The sequence below is a fragment of the Schistocerca piceifrons genome, chromosome 5 (assembly GCF_021461385.2).
Source record: "Schistocerca piceifrons isolate TAMUIC-IGC-003096 chromosome 5, iqSchPice1.1, whole genome shotgun sequence".
NCBI lineage: Eukaryota > Metazoa > Arthropoda > Insecta > Orthoptera > Acrididae > Schistocerca > Schistocerca piceifrons.
Window position 1 is genome coordinate 475,999,842 of NC_060142.1, and position 24,282 is coordinate 476,024,123.

The following is a 24,282-nucleotide window of genomic DNA, read 5'->3' on the forward strand; positions in this document are numbered from 1 at the left end:
AATAATTTTTAAATTGACACAATTTAACAAAAAACATCACTATATTTTCATGATTTTCTCTTAATACTTTTTTAAAAAGTTACCATAACAACGATTTCTCTCTTATTTTTTAGCGCTTCCTTTTAATTGTAACATTTATTAGATGTATTTCAAATCTGCATTTTATTTTTAGTGACACATATTTCATCAGTCGTACATATATCTCCTTATTTCATGGAACGTTTTGGTTTCTTATTGTGTCCAGTATTTGCTCCGGTTCCTACGACTCTATTAAATCTACTAAATTTTCGTGTGATAAAACATTATACTTTGTTTAAACACAGAGCTGTAACGCTGGACAGTATCGCTGACAGCAGCAGTCTGTTTTCAGGAGGTGCTGGAGACACGGCAATCGGAGTTCATGTGGCTGCTGCTCCTCAGGGAGAACGAGACGGAGGCCGTGCTGCGGGACGTCCACATTCAGTTCGACAGCCTCTTCTTCGTCGCGGTGCCGACGCCAGGAAGCGTCATACGTATCCTGGAGGCTTACAGAGTAGCCAAAGGGTACCCTCTGGTGACGCAGGGTTTTTGTACTTGGAATCCAACGTCTCAGCTCTCCTGTCGAACAGAAGGCATCAGAATGCGACGCAATGATCTCATGGGTTACAGGATGAAAACAGGAACGGTGGTGGTAAGTGTATTTCCAGTCTAATAATATCAAGAAAAAGTATTCACCTTTCGCTCTGTATCAGTGTAGTTTTGTTAGAATATTCCACCACATTCCCTATAACCGTACACGATGCATTACGAAATGAAATTTGCGTGGTGCAGTCGTGTGTTCATTAATATGCAACCGGAGCACGATATATTTTATATCATTCACTCACATTTAGATGAAACAAATCATACATGAAAGTATCAGCTACTTTGGCAGCTACGAAAGTGCGAGGGTGAGTCAAATGAAAACCTTAAATATTTTTTAAACATTATTTATTGTTCAGAAGTGCTACAAAGCTGTATCACTTTTCAACATAATCTCCCCTACGCTCAATGTAAGTCCTCCAGCGCTTACAAAGTGCATAAATTCCTTTAGAAAAAAAAATTCTTTTGGTAGTCCGCGCAGCCACTCATGCACCACGTGGCATACCTCTACATCAGTTCGGAACTTCTTTCCTCCCATTGCGTCTTTGAGTGGTCCAAACATATGGAAATCACTTGTGGCAAGGTCTGGTGAGTATGTTGGATGAGGAAGACACTCAAAAAGCAGGTCTGTGGTTGTTACAACTGTTGTACGGGCAGTGTGGGGCCTTGCATTGTCATGTTGCAAAAGGACACCTGCTCACAGCAATCCACGTCGCTTTGATTTGATTGCAGGCTGCAGATGACTTTTTAGGAGATCTGTGGATGATGCACTGGTGACAGTGGTCCCTCTAGGCATGTAATGCTCCAAAATGACGCGTTTTTCATCCCAAAAGAGAGTCAGCATAACCTTCTGTGCTGATGGTTCTGTTCGAAACTTCTTTGGTTTTGGTGAAGGGGAATGGCGCTATTCCTTGCTCGCTCTCTTCGTTTCCGGTTGGTGGAAGTGAACCCAGGTTTCGTCCCCAGTAACGATTCTTGTAAGGAAGCAATCACCTTCTCGTTTAAAGCGCCAAAGAAGTTCTTCACAAGCATCAACACGTCGTTCTCTCATTTCAGCAGTAAGCTGCCCCGCGAACACCCGTCTTGCAGACACTTCGTGAAACTGAAGCACATCATGCACAATGTGGTGTGCTGACCCATGACTAATCTGTAAACAAGCTGCAATGTCATTCAGTGTCACTCGGCGGTTTTCCTTCACTACGGCTTCAACTGCTGCAATGGTCTGTGGAGTCATAACTCGTTGTGCCTGATTTTGACCAGGAGCATTTTGCACTGAAGTCACACCTTTTGCGAACTTCCTACTCCATTCGTAGACTTGCTGCTGTGACAAACATGCAGCACCGTACTGAACCTTCATTCTTTGATGAATTTCAATCGATTTCACACCTTCACTACGCAAAAACCGAATAACAGAACGCTGTTCTTCGCTGGCGCAAGTCGCAAGTGGGCTGGCCATCTTTATGCTGATACTGCGACGGTATGTGTGGATCTGCACTATGCTGCCACCTACAGGTCATTCTGCACGCTGTTTGTAGCACGCTTACCAACTTACAGGATAACGGCGCGAAATTTCGATTTGTTATTACAAATTTAAGGTTTTCATTTGACTCACCCTTGTATCTGTAAACGCCCAACAAGTTCGGAAATACCCTCTCATATATTCTAAAAATCCTTAATTGAAACAATCGGACGCCTTCGAAAGCTGTTAATAAAAAATGTGCGGCCAGTACTAACTGTTAATCTTTTGTTATTGGATGAGTCAGTTCAGAATATTTCGTGACCTACTTCTTCACAGAAATTCATAAAGACTGCCGCCATACTTTAGTTAACACGTTTCTATATCTATATCTACATACATACACCACAAGCTAGTAAACGGTGCGCGGCGGGCGACATCCTTCGTCACTGCTAGTAATTTCCCCGTCTGTCCTCCTAGAGAGAGGGAAAAACTAATTTGCCGTAACTTATCTTCGAAGTCCTTACGCGAAGCGTATACCGGTGGCAATATAATCGTCCTGCAGTCAGCTTCAAATGTCGGTTCCCTAAATTTTATCAGTAGTGTTCCTCGAAAAGAACGTCGCCTTCTCTCCACGGATTTCCATTTAAGTTCCCTAAGCATCTCTATAATACTTACTTGTTCTTCGAGACTGCCGGTAACAAATATAGTAGCGCGCCTGTGTATTGCTTCGATGTCTTCCTTTAACCTGACAAGATGTGGATCCCAAGCACTCGAGCAGTACTCAAGAACAGCTCTCCATAGCATCCTATGTACTGTCTCCTTTACAGATGAACCACACTAAGTTCTCTCAATAAACTGAAGTCGACCATTCGCCTTCCCTACCACAATCCTCATACACTCGTTCCATTTCATATCCCTAATAGCGCGCCGTGGTCCTGCCTGCTGCGGCAGCGTAACTGTACATCACCGTTTGACTACACAGCCTCAAGCCCGCACCTTTGTACGCGCGTCATACATAGTATCCTGTAAATATGCTTACCCACATTACGTATCTAACCTATCAATTACCCAAATACTTAATTCCATTTCAATTATAATCATATTCAATAATTCAATTTACAATTTCAATATTCAATTATCAAGTGAGAAATTGCAAATTTTCCCACTATCAGTGCGGTGCTCATTCTTGACCTAGTACCCCCACAGCCCCCCACCCCTAGAATGCTGCACCCCTATTGGCCACGTGATTCGACTTCATATAGGTATGAAAAGGTGTTCACTATACTTTCAACTGCCTAATTTCAACTGCTTTTCAAGGTTCAGACCGCCACCTCTTCCTAGGAACCGTCGCCAAGTTTGAATTCTGGCTGTAAAGAAAGGTCACTTGGGCTTTCTCAACAAACCTAAGAAAATTGTTGCAAACGAAGCTCATCATACAGACCTGCAAACTACTCCTACATAACTCATCTATAACGCTCTACACACACGCTTGTTAATTATAAACTGTCAAAGATAACACGTTGCACAACCTACAGACTTGCGAACCATTCGTAAATAATGCAAAGCATTTACGTCCAGGTAGCCAAACAACTCGTGAGTTGTCAAAATAATAATCCATCTAAAAGACTCTGCTTGCTAATTGTCAACTGTCCAAATCATACACCAGCCTTTATTTAAAGAATTAGAGGCAGCGCCACCACCAAGTGTATTCGCCACTGAGTCGATAGCCCAACTGACTTAGTTCATACCCATGCCACTAGAGGACACTGTAGTGACGTCAGATGATGACGCAAGTACCGTAATCTAAGATGGCGCCACCTAGTGGGTTCACCACGAGCTCCAGACCCCCACTGTCTTAGTACATTTCGTCGCCGCCAGAGGACGCCTTAGTGACACCAGCTGATGATGCAAGTACAGTTTTATCCATGATGGCAGCAAACCGTGTGTTCTCCATGAGGTCTAATACTCAGTACCACCAACAGCTGTTGTCCTTTTTGTGACGTAAACCAAGATGGTGAGGGAAAATGGTGGGAAAACGACTCAGTCTGCACTGGGCTGCTGGGGAGAGTAAAGATGGAGTGCACTCCATTTATTTTCAAACACCTTATTTAACCATACAGTATATCTGTCACACTGATACAAAAGAACCACCCTGATGTACCTGGGGCCATGTTGCACAGCCCACAGACGCGCAATCAACTCCTAACGTAAGAGACACGCACAGCCATCGTGGATTTTTGGTCAGCATTATTTGGTTTTATATGCATCTACTTATTGAGGAGGTAAAATTATACTTAGTATTAGTGCTGGGTGTGTGATATGTTCGCATTTGAGCATCAGGTTTATAAAATATATCTGTTTATGTAAAGGAAATGTCTTTGTGCTGTTGCAGGGAGGGTATGGATTTGACTTGGAGTACTGTGATAGCGAAGGGAAGAGTATGTCTAGTGGTAAGGAAGGTACAGACAGGTGTTTCCAGAGCCACAGCGTTCAACAGAGTGTATTTACAATACTTCGCTCATTGCCGAATAGTGTTCAGTTGAGACCACGATTGTAAGATTTAATTGTAAGTATAATGATAGGAGATGTATGTGAGGGGTTTTCAAGAATGTGTTCGTGTATATAAAGTCTGTGGTGGTATTGATTCGCGTTCCAATGTTAATGGTAGCAGTCTTCCAAATGCAGAGGCCTGTTGGAGTGTAGGAATGTATCATAGTTAACTTTACCATCTTCTAGACGACCGAATAGCGAACTAATACATAGTATGTGCTGGGCGGCTCTCGTGATCAGGTGTAATTTTGAGAAGATGGTGCGTTTGCGGTGGGGCGTTATTCCCTCCCATGTAAATTGTTCAGTCGACTACTTCTGTACATTTGATGACTTTATTTAGTTGAGGGAATATCGAGTGTGATGTGTTGGACACACGTTTGCCTGTTCTCTAGACGTGGGAAAGACTGTAGTTGGTTTGTTAGTAAAATTGATCATCTGTTAGATCACCGACTTCGGTATTCGAGAGTGCAAATATAAGTTTACTCTATTTGTTTCTAGTTAGTCAATGGTTTACAGCATGCTGCACCTCGCTAAAATTTGGTGTTTGTGGAGAAATAATTTAAAGTCTGTTAGTGATCGGTAGGCTACTGCTGTGTGCTTGATATCGAGAAGTACGTCGAAAATTGTATAATATCATGGCGAAAATATGGTTGTTCTTTTAATCGAGGAGTATGGGGATGGCTGTAGAAATGTGAGCAAGAAAGCGGAAACAGTAGCGCGTTTGTGCCGGGGTGAAACGAGCCTGTCTTTGCACATCAGTTCTAAGAGAGTGACTTAGGTTCGCTGATGTAAAAAGGATGATTTGATATGGCAGGGGATAGGAATTGCATGTTTACTAGATCGCGACGGTACTCTGTGATATATTCCCTGGTTGGAGATCGGTTTGATTCTCCAATATTCTTGCAAGTATCGTATGTATTTGATGAATTGTAGACAACCTAGCGATGTTTAGTAGTTGGTGCAAAATGGTGATCAGTGTAAAATAGTTTATTACCACTGAGTGTAGCGTCTGTAGAAAGAAAGAACAGATTGGCGGTATATAGACTGAGGGAACTGTTGGTGCAATTTAGCAGTCTTTGCAAAATAACGACAGAATGCCCCAGAAAGAAAATACCAGATTGATTGTGGTGGGGTAGAGGAGCGGTGAGAACATCTGCGTATGTTGAGAGCAGGAAGGCTATCACATTATGTCCAGGAGGAAGACTGGATTCGGCGATATTTTGGTAAACAGGTTCTGTTGGGGCAGGAATTTTGGTGGATACAAGCTGAGACAACAAGAAAGCAAGTGGTAACTATTTCTGGGGCACTATAAAATTACGGAGAGCTGGACTTGGCTGATATTTTTTTTTCCACAAAGCTATGTGACGTAATAATAACACTGAGAATGTTTTAGATGGCGATGTGTCAGTCAAGCTAGGGCGGGTACGTGCGATTGAACGCGTGTGTCAACACGCTCTGTGCTATTCTGCCTTCAATGTTAAAGACAAGTGGCGCCTGGAGATGCCTCGAATATGAGACTTGCGTGAACTCACTTTGGGATGCTGTGACAGTATAACAGTGATTGTATAGAGGCATGCAACTCTCACCGGTGTTCGACGACGCTGGCTCGGGGACTGTGACGAAGAGCATGGGACCCAAGCTGCGGATGCCTCACTTTGCGAGTGTTGTGGCGAGCGGCCCTAAATGGAAGTCTGTGAGTGCTTTGACAGCTGACTGCCGCATCGACCGTACGTGTGATCGCGTCATCATCGGTGTCTAGTGAATATGAATTTCGCAGGTGTTACGTATGAATGGGGGTGCCGCCACCTCATGCTTGCGGAAGCCAAGTAGAGACTGTGCGTGGTTTGACATCTGACTGATGTGTCACTTATCGCTACCTCCTGTGTGCTCTAGTGGACGGGGGGTGGTGGACTGTTCTTGCGTGCGTTGACTGCATTATTTCGCGAACGGCTCTGTAGGCCCTGCTATGTGCTATTGGACAGTTTACGAGTACTGAGCATGTCTACTCAACAGTGTGAAGAATTATTTAGAAGCAGTTTGCTATTGTGTACTGAAATTAGGAATTGATTGCGTGTCTGTGGGCTGTGCAGCATGGCCCCAGGTACATCAGGGTGGTTAAGTAAGTTGTTTGAAAATAAATAGAGTGCACTCCATCCTTACTCTCCACAGCAGGCCAGAGCAGGCTGAGTCGTTTTCCCACCATTTTCCCTCACCATCTTGGTTTACGTCACGAAAAGGACGACAGCTTTCTCTGTTGGTGGTACTAAGTATTAGACCTCATGGAGAACACACGGTTTGCTGCCATCATGGATAACTGTACTTGTGACGGCTGGTTTCACAGAGGCGTCCTCTGGCGGCGAGGAAATGTACTAAGACAGTTGGGGTCTGGAGCTCGTGGTCAACCCACTAGGTGGCGCCATCTTAGATTACGGTACTTGCGTCATCATCTGACGTCACTACATTGTCCTCTAGTGGCATGGGTATGAACTAAGTCAGTTGGGCTATCGACTCAGTGGCGAATACACTTGGTGGTGACGCTGCCTCTAATTCTTTAAATAAAGGCTGGTGTATGATTTGGACAGTTGACGATTAGCAAGCAGAGTCTTTTAGATGGATTATTATTTTGACAATTCACGAGTTGTTTGGCTACCTGGACGTAAATGCTTTGCATTATTTACGAGTGGTTCGCAAGTCTGTAGGTTGTGCAACGTGTTATCTTTGACAGTTTATAATTAACAAGCGTGTGTGTAGAGCGTTATAGGTGAGTTATGTAGGAGTAGTTTGCAGGTCTGTATGATGAGCTTCGTTTGCAACAATTTTCTTAGGTTTGTTGAGAAAGCCCAAGTGACCTTTCTTTACAGCCAGAATTCAAAATTGGCGACGGTTCCTAGGAAGAGGTGGCGGTCTGGACCTTGAAAAGCAGTTGAAATTAGGCAGTTGAAAGTATAGTGAACACCTTTTCATACCTATATGTAGTCGAATCATGTGGCCAATAGGGGTGTAGCATTCTAGGGGTGGGGGGCTGTGGGGGTACTAGGTCAAGAATGAGCACCGCACTGATAGTGGGAAAATTTGCAGTTTCTCACTTGATAATTGAATATTGAAATTGTAAATTGAATTATTGAATATGATTAAAATTGAAATGGAATTAAGTATTTGGGTAATTGATAGGTTAGATGCGTAATGTGGGTAAGCATATTTACAGGATACTATGTATGACGCGCGTATAAAGGTGCGGGCTTGAGGCCGTGTAGTCAAACGGTGATGTACGGTTACGCTGCCTCAGCAGGCACGACCACGGCGCGCTATTAGGGAGGGCCCATGCGCCGGATGTGGCGACTGGCAGGCCCATGTGCTCGCTAACTGTCAGACCATGTGGCGGCTGTGAAGAGCCTCAACGTGCTCACGAAATGTCGGATGACGTGGTGTGTTCCAGATGTCAGAGCAATCTTGAATAACGGAACTCGTGTGATAAGCTGACGTCACAACAGCGTCCTCTGTGTACCAAGCCACATGGTGGATACACTAGGTGCAGCCATCTTGAATAACGGTACTTGCGTCATGATCTGACGCTACAGTGGCGCTCTCTGGTGGTGACGATATGAACTAAGCCAGTTGGAGTTCAGACTCAGTGGCGAACACACATGCTTGAAATTGGTTACTTAATAAAGACAAGTACATTTTTCCCGCCATTTTCCTAGGTGTGAAGCATTATCATGTTGGAATTTGAACTTACTGCCATTTTACTGGGGGAGGGGGGCATGGTTCTTTCCTGTCAAAATTCAAACTTCCCTCCAAAATCCGCCATCTTGGATGACTTCATCGCCACCATCTTGGATGATTTCATCGCCGCCATCTTGGATAACGATACTTTGGAATAGAATCGGTGTTGTTCCAATACTATTTATTCCTTGCCTACTTGCTGATGTTTATATACCCGCATCAGTAACACCCTCAAATGGGTACTTTTTGTGCGCTCCTTGTATTTAGAAACATACTAAACACAAACAGTTCAATGGAAGCCATATACTAGTTAGATCAGACAATACCAGATATTAAGTAACTACTCTAACAGGTCTAAAAATTGGCCTGTCACACTTTCCAAAATTTCATTAGTGTTCTTAAGAAATACGAAATATTCAATTCTTATTGTTTGTATTTCTTCATATTTATCATTAGTGCACATTTTTTTAACTAAGAATTTGTTGTAGATGAGTTTAGATGTCAGAGAAGCAAAAGAAAAATCCAATTAAATTTTTTGGCAAAATATTGCAATCTTTGTTTATATTGCACATAAACCACGAAGTTCCTTGCTGTGTTACAAATTACAATGGTAAATTACCTGGACTAAACAACTCTTATCGTTTCTCTAATCTATTACGATTCACAGGTTAGGAAATAAGCACGAATTCAGCTACCTATGAGCTGCATAGCTATGACAATACCTGTTAAGAGAAAAGCATTACAGTTGTTTCATCTGCTTCAGCGAGTAGTTACTCGTAAAACAGAGAGAACTTGCACACACCGCTAGCTGTAATCTATATAGAGTGTTTCAAAAGTGATGGTCAATATTCAGGGATATAACAGGAATGATCATTCGAAACAAAAAAGTCAAGCAAACATGGGCTCTAAAACGAATATCTTAACACCTATGAGAAATTCTTGATCTTCAATATTGTGAAACCAATCATTTCTACTGCAAGCTCTTTGCTTTCCATGTTTTGGCAAGTGTTAGTATGGACCAAACAAGAAAGAAATGTTCGGTAAACATGTGCTCTAAAATGCATACCTTAAAAGTTACGAGTACTTGTTCATTAGAAAAATTGTATTTCAAATTAGGGAAGATGAACAAGTGCTCATAGCTCTTACAGTATGCATTTTAGAACACATATTTACTGCACATTTTTTTCTTGTTTTGGTCCGTGTACCAGTTCCCAAAATATGGAAAGCAAAGAGCTTGCAGTAGAAGAGATTTATTTCACAATATCGAATATCAGGAACTTTTCATACTACTTAAGGTATGAGTTTTAGACCCCATGTTTACTCGACTTTTTGTTTCTAATGATCTTTCCTGGCATATCCCTGAATATTGACCATCACTTCTGAAACACTCTGTATAAACAAGATTATCATGGGTCAAAGATCTTCGCAAATACGCAACGTGGCACATTGAAGTGTGTGAAGAAAAAGATTAGGTGCTGGAAGGTACAACACTACCTTAGGCTTGGCGAGCCACATAACGAAGTAATAGGTTGCTGGTAGCTTCAATAATGGGTGCAATGCCGTGACATAGCCATGCTAATGCGTACAGAATTCGGGAATTAAGAAGGCCAACATCTGTTTTACAATGCTGCAGCAGAATAATTCAAATTGGTTCAAATGGCTCTGAGCATTATGGTACTTTTCATCTGAGGTCATCAGTCCCCTAGAACTTAGAACTACTTAAACCTAACTAACCTAAGGACATCACACACATCCATGCCTGAGGCAGGATTCGAACCTGCGACCGTAGCGGTCGCGCGGTTCCAGACTGAAGTGCCTAGAACCGCTCGGCCACACAGGCCTGCCAGAATAATTCCCATCCCAGATTACCAGTTCTGTGCTCTGTCAACACCCTACATACAGTAGGTGCACAATACGAAAGGGGATTGTTACAATGCTAACAAGGGAACCTCCCCATCGCACACACCTCAGATTTAGTTATAAGTTGGCACAGGGATAGACCTTGAAAAACTGAACAAAGATCAATCGAGAAAACAGGAAGAAGTTGTGTGGAACTATGAAAAAAATAAGCAAAATATACAAACTGAGTAGTCCATGTGCAACGTAAGCAACATCAAGGCGAGTCTGAGCTTATGAGTGCAGTGGTCCCGTGGTTAGCGTGAGCAGCTGCGGAACGAGAGGTCCTTGGTTCAAGCCTTTTCTCGAGTGAAAAATTTAATTTATTATTTTCAGACAATTATCAAAGTTCAGACACTCACACATAATCAACTTCGCTCTCCAAAATTGCAGGACATGTTCAGATTTGCTTGGACATATGCAGGATTTGACGCTCTACACACGAAAACACTTGAAAACGTAAAAAACATATGTTTTGACAGAGCACTGGGAAAACTGTGCGACTGTGAAACTGTTGCATTCATTTGTTGCAGTTTATGTGACAAACTCTTATGTTTTCATCACTTTTTTGGGAGTGATTATCACATCCACAAGAAAACCTAAATCGGGCAAGGTAGAAGAATCTTTTTACCCATTCGCGAAGTGTGCAAGTGAGGTGGGTCGACAACGTATTCCTGTCATGTGACGCACATGCCGTCACCAGTGTCGTATAGAATATATCAGACGTGTTTTCCTGTGGAGGAACCGGTTGACCTATGACCTTGCGATCAAATGTTTTCGGTTCCTATTGGAGAGGCACCTCCTTTCGTCTACTAATCGCACGGTTTTGCGGTGCGGTCGCAAAACACACACTAAACTTATTACAGTGAACAGAGATGTAAATGAATGAACGGACAGATCGTAACTATGCGAAAATAAAGAAAGTAAAATTTTCATTCGAGGGAAGACTTGAATCAAGGACCTCTCGCTCCAGAGCTGCTCACGCTATCCACGGGACCACGGCGCTCGTCAGCTGGTAGGGTCCTTGATGTTGCATATCTTGCACATAGCCTACTCAGTTTGTATATTTTGCTTATTTTTTTCATAGTTCCACACAACTTCTTCCTGTTTTCTCGATTGATCTGTGTTCAGTTTTTCAAGGCCTATCCCTGTGCCAAGTTATAACTAAATCTGAGGGGGGTGCGATGGGGAGGTTCCCTTGTAAGGTCGTCGCCAGATAACAATCTGGAAATGAGAAAATAAAAGAGATGTTAACCAGGTTTTAACTACTAAAAGCATGCCACATTTACAATTTCCTTAGGGAATCACATGCAAAAATCCTATTTTAATCATTCGAGCTGCGTTAGTTAATCACTATGCTTATTACTTAACACATCTAAATCATTGACTGGCTATCAAGAATCGTAAGTCCCATAAAAAAAATGCTAATCCCTTCCTTTAAAATTCGCCGTGTCATGAATTGGTGGTTGAGGGGAAGACAACACCAGACGAGAAAAGTACCGGATACGCCACACCTCGCCAGTTTTGGATATCACTCAGATCTGACGTCGTTTCTGCACACTTCGCCTTTCGACAGCCTAGTAACAAGTGCTTTTCCAGCTCCTCGTCTACAGTCTCACAAGACGTGGTGGTTGTGTTAGTCAATCAGGAGCCGACAACTCTTTACACATTACTCAAGCTTTTGGTTTATTTTTGTAAAATACATATGGAATATAGACCATCTTTCTCTGTTTATGAGGAATCTAACAAACCATTTTATAGTATAGAGAACATACGTATCTCAAGTGCCGGCTTGTATTTTGTATGGAGGAAGTTGCCAGCACACTTTTGGTTACCGTTGCGGCTGGTTCTCTGGGGAACCCGATGATGTATTGGCGTTGGTTTTCCGTTCTGTTGTATCCGATTGTCATACGCTTTCATTTGGCCACCTCGCTGGGACAATTTCTCCTCCCATGACCTGAACAGGCTATTTCTCTTCACTAAATCCTTCGTTACATTGCATGAGTCAAAGTAGTTCAAATGGCTGTGAGCACTATGGCACTTAACTTCTGAGGTCATCAGTCCCCTAGAACTTAGAACTACTTAAACCTAACTAACCTAAGGACATCACACACATCCATGCCCGAGGCAGGATTCGAACCTGCGACCGTAGCAGTCGCGCGGATCCGGACTGAAGTGCCTAGAACCGCTCAGCCACCGCGGCCGGCTCAAAGTAGTTTTACGACATTTGTTCAAGTTATGAGAGCAACTTGTCCAACTATAAACAGCAAGCAAATCTTATTTTTTTCTGATTGTAGCTGTAGCAATGGACCAACTTTCTTTGTAATTCATTATAAAGAAATACTTAGCTGATGATTGAAAACTTACTTTTCTATATCGCGACTGTTAGCTCCTATGTCCTCCAATTGTTTAAGCTACCCCCTAAAGTGCTGCTTTTGGCGAACAGGATCTGGCTACACTATACAGTGTTCATTTTAAATTAAAACGTTGAAATACCTCGACAACTATACATTGGATCAAAAATGGTTATGATTCCAATTTGTTTGTTTCGGAGGGCGCCACCCAACAATACCATACTCGGCGCGTCACCCTACCCCGTGTGTGGGAAACTTCGAAATCTTCAAAGGGAACCTCTGTTTTTTATTGCAGATGGCGCTGTAATCGGAGGAATAGGAATGGGTACACAATCGTAATTTACGACATGCTTCTCAATGGTTCTTGAATATCCAATTGCACGAGGGGCCCCACCTCCATGCCGCGAGGGTAAGACAGGCCAGTATCTCATAACTTCTAATTGGAAATCCCATTCGCAGCGTTGTATTCCTCCGACATATCGGACAGGGGACTGCTTGACGCGCCACCGTGGCCGTGTTGCGAACTACGACGTGTCAAAACAGGCGGTGCACCGCTATCGGAGCTCTAGTACCGCGCAGACGTAGAACAGATAGCGGCTCTAAACATAGTGTTTATTGCCTGCACATCTACCTATCATTTGGACAACTGACATGCAAGTGGATGATGGATTTTGCAACCACAGAAGAAAAAATTGCATTGATTCTGATTTACAGAGGATGTAGGAGAAATGTTGAGACTGCTGTTGCCTTGTATGCCGAGCGTTTCCTAGAGAAAGCTCAATCTCTTTCGTTTTTCTACAAGGTTGAGAATGCCTGTATGTCTGATGGCAGCGTACAGACCGGCAAAAGGAACTGAAGCAAACGTGATACAGGAGAAACTAATGCAATAATTGTTCTAGCGGCAGTGCACTACAACCGGTCTGGGCGCTTCAGTCTGGAACCGCGCGACCGCTACGGTCGCAGGTTCGAATCCTGCCTCGGGCATGGATGTGTGTGATGTCCTTAGGTTAGTTAGGTTTAAGTAGTTCTAAGTTCTAGGGCACTGATGACCTCAGCAGTTAAGTCCCATAGTGCTTAGAGCCATTTGAACCATTTGAACTACAACCGGCAGATATGCCTCCGGCAATTACACACAATTATTGTCACAGTGCTGCATCGTCATAAGTATCATTCATACCATGTGACCTTGCATCAAGAACTTCACGGCGCCGATTTCCATAAATGGGTAGGGTTTTGTGAATGGACACTTCAACAAATGCAAACGACGGCCCCGGTCTTTGCCGAGGTACTATTTTCCAAAGAGTTTACATTCACAAACCATGGTCGCGTTAACCGGCATAACAAGCATTACTGGAGTGCAGACAATCCCCACTGGTTTCGGCAAGTTGATCATCAACGTCCTTGTCGGTTAATGTATGGCGTGGCAGCATGGGAAATAAACTCATTGATCCGTATTTTATCGACGGAACGTTGAATGAACGCAAATATCGAAAGTTTTTGGAACGGAAACTACCGGTACAACATCAGGATGTTGCCCTTGACGTTCGACAATGTATGTGGTTTCAGCATGATGGTTGTCCAGTGCATTACGCAATTGAAGCATGGGAAATATTAGATCGTAGTTACACTGGTCAGTGGATCGGCAGAGGTGGCCCTATTAATTGGCCCGCTAGGTCGCCGGATTTGACGTCGGCGGATTTTTTCTGTGGGGATTAAAAGATAAGGTTTATCGGCATGTGCAAACAGGCCGTGAAATCATGGTCGACTGCATCAGAAATGCCTGTGCTGACATTCCCGCAGATATGATTTTGTCCAGTGTACGTTCATTTGAAAAGTGGATCACTAAGTGTATTGAAGTTGGCGGTGGTACGTTTGAACACTCAGTCTAATTGGAAAAGTACAGTAGCGTTCGCCTCGAGCCGCGGCCAGAGTGACGCGTCAGGCAGTCCCCAGTTCGATAAGTCGGAGGAATACAACGTTGCGAATGGAGTTTCCAATTAGAAGTTATGAAACACTGGCCTGTCCTACCCTCGCGGCATGGTGATGGGGATCCACGTGACATTGGATACTCAAGGACCATAGAGAGGCGTGTCGTAAATTACGATTGTATACCCATTTCTATTCCTCCAACTACTGTGCCATCTGTGGCGAAAAGAGGAAAATGTTTCAGACAAAACGTATATAGATTTTATCGTAAAGTCGTAATCTGCATTAAAAATCGGGGATTCCCATTCAAGATTTCAAAGTTGTCCTACCACCACCCAAGCATGATGTAGGGTGGCTTGTTGAGTGTGATGTCATTGGATTTTCCCTTCGAGTCAAACAAATTGGAATTAAAACTTTTTTGTTCCGATGTGCAGTTTTCGTGATATTTAAATGTCTTCAGTTAAAATGAACACACTGTATATGTGCTACAGTCTCTCTAAGAAAAATTATGCACAACAACTTGCTTATTTTAAAACACTTCAGGAAAATCCTACCTTCACATCTTTGAATCCACAATCTTTTAAAGGAATTAATATGACTTTAGAAGCTCTAGGAGGACAGAAACTACCTTCTTCCTGAAAGATATTGTAGATGAAAAACGCTACTTTCGCTGGTTGTGTGTTCCTACACCAGATCCATAGATCGCCAATATTGGAGAACAGACGCGCTTTAACGCCTCTGAGAGAGCTATTATTATTATTATTATTATTATTAAGGTAAAAAAACCGTCTCCCTCCAAGAAATCTAATACTGGACCTGATTCCTTTATCATGTCTTATCTAAAGTGGACCGGAAATTATCAGTGTCATCTCCTGCTGTGTAAAACCTGCAATCTCGTTCACTCATTACATCTTTTTATTAATATTACTAGCTGCTACCCGCGGTACCGTCGGGTACCAATAAAATAAAATAAACTGCGTGTCTGGCTTTATTAGCAGGGAGATGCCATTTGAGATGTTCGACCTCTTGGTGCAAGGCTTTTTAGTTGACACTACTTCGGCGACTTGTGTGTCCATGATGAGGACAACACACACCTCGGTCTCGAGCGGAGAAAATCCGATCCGGCCGGGAACTGAACCTGGAGCCTCGTGATCAAGAGGCAGCCTAACTAACCACAAGACCACGAACTGTAGATGCGTATCGATAGTTTTGTTGTGATAAGTGATTGTAACAGTACCTAAAAAAATACTTCTTAAATGATGAAGACAAAAAATAAATAATTGGTAGTTCAGTGTAGAGCAAATTTTACAATATATGTACGTGGAAATACGTCAGATGCTCTCGCGTGTCTGTTTGTTTCCCGAGGTTGCACTCGCGTATCACAGTCAAATGCAGCCTCCCTTAAAGATTCCCACGTTCCACATGCAAAGGCACGACGTCTCCCTGTTTGTCTTACAGCATTTAAATGACGCTGTCGTTTTGAGTCTTCAATCGCCTCAGAAGCTACAAGAGATGTGCGACACCCACCGTATAAAACGTAACGGGATTGTGACTGACGTTATTATGGAAGAATGGATTAAACACGTTGAAAATTGCATAAGAAATTATTCATTACGTTGAATTGTAATATGAAATAACAAAAGCATTTTCAGAATTACGATAAAGTTCGAAAGTCGAAGGGTAAATAGCTTCTTCAAAGAGTAATAATTCAAAGAGTAATTATTTCCCCATATTTCACACACTTTCTAATGTAGCCTATGTTCTTCCTGAGCATTCATGCTACCACCATACCAAATTTCATCAAAATCGGTTTAGCAAATTAGTCGGGAAAGCGTCAAAGGCAGTTATTTTCGAATTTATAATATTAGTACGGATAATGTTGTTGTCTGAATACCTACACTCATGCTCATAAATTAAGGATAATTACAAAATGTGGTGCCACACAACGTGGCAAGACACAAAACTCGCGCTAATAGCATAGGCATATAGGGGACACACAGGACACACATATGTAAGTCCACGGTATTGGTGATAAGTTGAGAAAAACGACCCGAAACTCATGTGCTACAAAACGCCACTGTTTCCTGCGCATGTACCCCGACATCAATGTGGGATATGATCACCATACACACGTACACAGCCCACACAACGGGTTGGCATACTCTGGATCAGGTGGTCAAGCAGCTGCTGGGGTATATCCTCCCATTCTTGCACCATTGCCTGTCGGAGCTCCTGAAGTGTCGTATGGGTTTGAAGAAGTGCAGCGATACCTCGACCGAGAGCATCCCAGACGTGCTCGATGGAGTTTAGGTCTGGAGAACAGGCAGGCCACTCCATTCGCCTGATATCTTCTGTTTCAAGATACTCCTCCACGATGGCAGCTAGGTGGGGCCGTGCGTTATCATCCATCAGGAGACAGGTGGGACCCCTTGCACCCTCGAAAAGCGGACATACTGGAGCAAAATGACGTCCCAATACACCTGACCTGTTACAGTTCCTCTGTCAAAGACATGCAGGGGTGCATGTACACCAATCATAATCCCGCCCCACACCATCAAACCACGGCCTCCATACAGGTCCCTTTCAAGGACATTAAGGAGTTGGTATTTGGTTCCTGGTTCACGCCAGATGAAAACCTGGCAAGAATCACTGTTCAGACTATACCAGGACTCGTCCGTGAACATAACCTGGGACCACTGTTCCAGTGACCATGTACTGTGTTCTTAACACCAGGCTTTACGGACTCTCCTATCACAAAGGGTCAGTGTAATGCACCTTGCAGGTCTCCGGGCGAATAAACTATGTCTGTTCAGTCGTCTGTAGACCACATGTCTGGAGACAACTGTTCCAGTGGCTGCGGTAATGTCCCGAGCAAGGCTACCTGCAGTACTCCGTGGCCGTCTACGGACACTGACGGTGAGATATCGGTCTTCTTGTGGTGATGTACATTGTGAACGTCCCGTACTGTAGCGCCTGGACACGTTTCCTTTCCGCTGGAATCGTTGCCATAATCTTGAGATCACACTTTGTGGCACACGGATGGCCCCTGCTACGACCTGCTGTGTTTGGCCAGCCTCTAGTCGCCCTAGTATTCTACCCCTCATAACCTCATAAGTATGTGTCCTTTGAGCCATTTGCAACACACAGTCACCATTAGCACGTCTGAAAACGTCTGCACACTTACTCGCTGCACAGTACTCTGACATGCACCAGCACACCTCTGCGTGCGACGACCGCGGGTCAAATGCACCGCATGGCCATACCCCGAGGTGATTTAAACCCGCAATCCGCCCCCCAGACCGTTGTTTCACCATGTATCAGCATCAGCATTATCCTTAATTTATGAACATGAGTGTATTTCAGAGAGGGAGAGAGAGAGAGAGAGAGAGAGAGAGAGGGAGGGTTCTCGAGCTTTTTACACACACAACAAATTCTGCCTCTGCCTTAGTCGAATGGTTCACATCACTGCCTTCGGTGGTGAATGACGTAGGTTCGATTTCTCATACCTCCTCAGATTTGTTTGAGGTAGGGAGGTTTGGAAAATGTAGATCGAGTGGAAGTCCGAAAGGAGAAGCTTCTTCGAAATATTCAAAATCGCCACTCCCACTAATTGTTTAATTGGTAACTACATTGCGTCTACTCAGTTCAATGAGCACAAAATTTTCGTTAAATAATAGCGCTCCTTAGGAAACTTAGCTTTGTAATTAATGCATCTGCCTGATACCAACCTTCCCATGATATTTTCAGCTCGGAGGCTGAAAGAGAAATAGTTTTTTGTGAGCTGAAGCTCTGCTTTCTAAACATGAAAATTGCTGAGCAGAATTTCTCGTCTGCATATGTGCATTCTTATTTTACAATGTTACTGTAACATGAACCAATCGAAAGCGATAGACAATAATATCTCTTGACTGAAAGTTTACTACAGCTCAATTACAATGCCTCACAAAGCAGTAATTCATCTGGGGCGCATACGACGTAGATCAACATCCCGAGATATCTTCAAGGTGGGCCTGCATTATCCTATCTCTCACAAGTACACCGGCATGTAGTGGACTTGGTTAACGTGACGCAGACTGTGGAAGCTTTATACTTTGTGTTAAAAGAGTGATTTTTTAATGCAAGAGGTAAACAACAACAATAAATAAGAAATTTCATGACATTCATGATGTTACATAACATGTGTCACGTCATTTCTCTCTGGAATTCTTTGTGTGGACACTGGATTTTATTGCGGTTTGTATATAAGAACACATAGGCATCCATAAAACTGGTTCACCGCGATTTTTTTTAAAGTGTAACTTCTTTTCTGCGTCTAGAGAGAGGATGAAAGTTTTTGAAGTCACGAGATAAACTAAGCAAAACCGAGGGAACAAATCTTCGTCCGTCTGTTTCTTGTCTGAGAAAAAAAAATCTCAGCTTGCTTAGGTCTGTCTCCCTATGCTTGGTGGTTAAGGGAAATTGGCGTTTCAGGGAATTTGATTGTGCAATTTCTGACTCAGCGCACAAGATAAGAGGTCTCTTCTGCCTCAGCCGCAAGGTTAGGGTACAAAACGAGGTAACTTGCAGAAGCTTTCAGTTGACGTTCAACTTTGGACAGACAACATCGTGAGATCAGTTGCGAGTTGAGAGCCCAGAGTAGGAAACTCGACAAAAAATGTAAGCATTCTTCTGCTTATCTAGTCTGTCATTCAAACATCTCCTTTATCATACCTACGAGTACATGTTTTTTTCTCATTTAATGTTACAGAATATGTGGTACCTTTGAGCTAGCACACAAGATACGAATTGTGACTCAGCAGAAGCAAGAAGTGTTTGGCAGTATTCGGAGACTATATGAAGCACAGATTCCAACTTGCTGAAGTCATTTCTGCTTCATATTCAGACCTTTTTAGTTCCTTTACCGCCTAGAAAAAGAAAATCTGCAAAAAAAGTAGCAAAGTTTTTTAGCAGTGAAGGAAGCAGTGGTAGTCGAAAATTGGAAAAGAAAATGTAAGCATTCTTCTTATGCACGCTATCATTGAAATATTCTGTTATCATATCTATGAATGCATATTTTTTCTCATTTAATTTTACAGAATTTGCAGTCTTTCTCACAATCAGTGGTCTGATCGAGCAGTTGGGAAATCTGCAAGTAGAAGCAGTAGCAACAGCAAGAACCTGCAGAAGAAGACTATCACCTCGGTACGCTTAGGTATTATAAAAAATAATATAACTAAAATAAATATTTTAAAAATAAAAGTTAAAACATAAATATCAAAATTACAATTCCATCAACTAATCTAATAGTAAATTGTCTAATCACATTAATGTAATTACCGCCAATCTTCGACGTCAATCTTCAATAACCCCTCACAGATAAGTGGCAGCACTAGCAGTGAAGGGCATATAAAGCTTGTCAGAGGGCCGTGGAAAACATTACAGGCGTTGTTGTAATACGAAAACGGAGTGATATGTCTGATGTCCAGATGGACATGATAATTGGCTTTCGGGTAAAATGTTGAAACGTTTGCGAAAGGGTTAAGTTTGTAAAATGTTCCTGTGCTGTCGTAATTAAAGTATACCACGCACGGCAAAATCGCGCTATAGAAAACTGGACTCAAGGCAACTATTGTGCGCCACGGACCATGGATGACAGGGGTGAATAACAGCTGCGGAGATGTGTACGGGTGACCAGACGTGCAACTGTTGAACAACTGACCTACTATACGAACCAAGGGGTTACCAAGAGTGTCTCCTCAGCGACCTTCAACAAATTTTCCTGCATGTGGGCCTCCGCAGCAGGCACTTCTTTCGAACACCCATGCTGACTGCTGTTCACCAGCGTGGAAAGCTGGAACTGCACGCCAATATCGTAACTGGACATCCAAACAGCGACGATAGGTGGCCTTTTCATATAAATCACGTTTTATGCCCCATTGGACAGATGACCGTTGGCATGTACAGTGTGAAACGTCTGAAAACAAACAACCTGCAACAAGTGTCAGAAGGATTCAGGCTGGAGGAGGGAGCGTTATTGCCTGGAGAATATTCATTCTGGATCACAACTGACCAACACAAGTATGCATCTATCCTCGAGGATCTTCTCTACCCCTACATGCGGTTTGTTTCACCTGGTTACGACGGCATCTATCAGCAGGACAATGCAACGTGTCACACAGCTCACAGTTCATGTTCGCATCTTGAAGAGCATCTGTATAATTTTGTCGTACCCCCTGGCAACCAAACCCCCCAGATTTAAACCCGGTTGAAAGTGTGTGGGCAGTTCGCGCGTAGATCCTCAACCGCGTAATCCAGCACAATTGGCCATGGAACTGTAGTCTGCATAGTTGTACATCCCTGTCGGTACTTCCAGAACCTCACTGACTCTCTTCCTGAACGCCCAATCTGCAAAAGGTGGTTATTCAGGCTTCTAAAAGGTGCTCATATTAGTTTGAGTTGACGATTTATTGTTGTTCTTATAATGACTAAATGTATGAATTACACTCAGTCTCATAATTTAAGGATAATTGCAAAATGTGGTGCCACACAATGTGGCAAGACACAAAACTGGCGCTAATAGCATGGGCACATAGGGAACACACACGACACAGATCTGTAAGTCCACGGTATTGGTGATAAGTTGAGGAAACCGTCCCGAAACACAAGTGCTACAAAACGCCACTCTTTCCTGCACATGTACCCCGACATCAATATGGGATATGATCACCATGCACACGTACACAGGCCGCACAACGGGTTGGGATACTCTGGATCAGGTGGTCGAGCAGCTGCTGGGGTATAGCCTCCCATTCTTTCACCAGTACCTGTCGGAGCTCCTTAAGTGTCGTAGGGGTTTGAAGACGTGCAGCAATACGTCGACCTAGAGCATCTCAGACGTGCTCGATGGGGTTTAGGTCTGGAAAACAGGTAGGCCACTCCATTCGCCTGATATCTTCTGTTATCAGGTACTCCTCCACGATGGCAGCTTGGTGGGGCCGTACGTTATCATCCATCAGGAGGAAGGTGGGACCTACTGCACCCCTGAAAAGGTGGACATACTGGTGCAAAATGACGCCCCAATACACCTGACCTGCTACAGTTCCTCTGTCAAAGACATGCACGGGTGTACGTGCACCAATTATAATCCCATCCCACATCATCAAACCACGATCTCCATACAGGTCCCTTTCAAGGACATTAAGAGGTAGGTGTCTGGTTCCTGGTTCACGCAAGATGAAAACCCGGCGAGAATCACTGTTCACACTATACCTGGACTCGTACGTGAACACAAACTGGGACCACTGTTCCAATGAACATGTACTGTGTTCTTGACACCAGGCTTTACGGGCTCTCCTATGACCAGGGGTCAGTGTAATGCACCTTGCAGGTCTCCGGGCGAATAAACTACGTCTGGTCAGTCGTCTGTAGACTATGTGTCTGGAGACAACTGTTCCAGTGGCTGCGGTAATGTCCTGAGCAAGGCTACCTGCAGTACTCCGTGGCTGTCTGAGGGCACTAATGGTGAGATATCGGTCTTCTTGTGGTGTTGTAGACTGTGGACGTCCCTTACTGTAGCGCCTGGACACGTTTTCCGTCAGCTGGAATCGTTGCCATAACCCTGAGATCACACTTTGTCGCACATGGAGGACCCGCGCTACGACCTACTGTGTTTGACCAGCCTCCAGTCGCCCTAGTATTCTACCCCTCATAACGTCATCAATACGTGTTCTTTGAGCCATTTTCAACACACAGTCTCCAGTAGCAGGTCTGTAAACGTCTGCACACTCACTCGCTGCACAGTACTCTGACATGCACCAACACAACTCTGCGTACGTGGACTGCTGCCAGCGGTACCATGCGACGACCGAAGGTCAAATGCACTGCATGGTCATATCCCGAGGTGATTTAAACCCACAAACCGCGCGTTGTTTCACCATGTATCAGCATTATTCTTAATTTACGAGCGTGAGTGTAGATGATAATCTCGAATAGTTTGATTCCAAGTCTGCATTTAGAAGACGAATAGGTAATGCTGTTACAGATAATAGACTTGGATTAACGACCCTAGAGATTTCTTCGATGTCTGGTTCCCCACTTTCGAGACCAACGTTCATCAAATTAACCAGTCCATCACGATCATTGTTTGCTAGTCTGCAATTTTCTCTTGCCAAAGACAGGCCAGGAGAAACAGATACACTTCAATACAAAGAATCTGCCTCTATGGCTGTTTGTTGCAGACATCAATGAATGTGTGTGAATTCCTAAGGGACCGAACTGCTGAGGACATTGGTCCCTAGACTTAAATTAACTTATACTAAGGATACTAAGGACAACACACACACACACACACACACATGCCCGAGGGAAGACTCGAACCTCCGGTGGGAGTGCATCAATGAATGGTACTCAACCACTGTGATAGAGGGACTTTTGAAAAAAATTGGGAACGTTCCAAGCTCGCGATTCTGGCTAGGCATTGAACGAAATCATTAAACTGCGCATTAATGTTAATGAAATTAAGGGATTTAATGCAGGAATGTACAGGAAACTTCCTACAGTAACAGTAGATAAACCCACAGTAATAAATTTCAAGTTAAAGGATAGTGCATGTTTGAAATTGTCAATTCCGGCAGGATTGTATCTTTTAAATCAGAATGCACATCGCGAGTCTAAATATTGGACGCATGTTGAGAAATTATACTTTGCCAACATACAGTTCCCTGCAGAGCTCAAACACGTTCACATTTTCGAAAAAACATAATGAAGACGTGTTTGTACACGTCTGCAGCATCCAGTACTCGGATTATGAATGGATGACAGTAGAAGACAGGGGGAAAGACAAAGAAATTCGAGATGTATCACCGCATATTGCAAAATATCGTCTTGAGATACATGTAAATCTATTATTGTTGCAGGTTGCTTATAATACAGGCGTATGTCATTTCTATTGCGTAAAAACCTTGTCGAAGTTAGGGCGCTGTAGCATATAATATGAAAACGATGACTGTGTTATTTCTATTCCAAGCAATGATTAGGTGCATACTTAGTTGACTGTGCCCAGTTTAAACCAGTCACCAGCTAATGCCCACTGGGAAGAACGAATTTGTGAAATTTACAGAATATGTAATAATAAACTAAAACTGCTTTTCGTGGTTGATGCTGATACGGAACATATGGGAATCAACTGTTGAATGTAGTTGCAGTACAGACACTGGTTCGTATTCTGGTTAGCTGAATTTACATAGAACATTCAGTATTGTTGCTTATATTGCAAATATAACCAGGAATATTCCCAATCTAAATTTTATAGAGGCAGTGATTGAATGGAATGTTTTACTCAACAAGTTTAGTCGCTGAGACTGTGAATGGCTTTTTATTAGAAAACAAACAAATGACACTAATCCCCAAAGAAGAATCGGTGTTTTGCTTTGGAAAGGGTACACTTTCATGAGAAACCCTTTGAAGACGATATGAACCACCACAGTCATTGTCATTTCATCTCTGTGTACAGAGGTGCAGCACATCCTGGTTGCAGTGTGAATATCACTGCTGTACAAAAGTCGTGGGATAGCATTATGCACATACACAGATGGCGGTAGCGTCGCGTACACTAGGTATAATAGGGCAGTACATTGGCGAAGCTGTCATTTATACTCAGGTGATTTCCGTAAAAAGGTTTTCAACGTGATTGTGGCCGCATGATGGGAATTAACAAACATTGAACATGGAATGGTAGTTGGAGCTAGACACTTGGGACATTCATTTCATAAATTG

General features: G+C 43.2%; 1 protein-coding gene across 1 annotated transcript in view; it reads left to right on the forward strand.

Moving 5' to 3' along the window:
* The first annotated feature begins 400 nt into the window (after positions 1-400).
* The window catches only part of LOC124799091 (probable glutamate receptor), a 198,979-nt gene continuing 175,097 nt past the window's right edge, over positions 401-24,282 (forward strand). The window contains exon 1 of the mRNA XM_047262630.1: positions 401-543. Within this exon, the coding sequence (XP_047118586.1) occupies positions 401-543 (143 nt within the window). The remainder of the gene's footprint in view (positions 544-24,282) is intronic.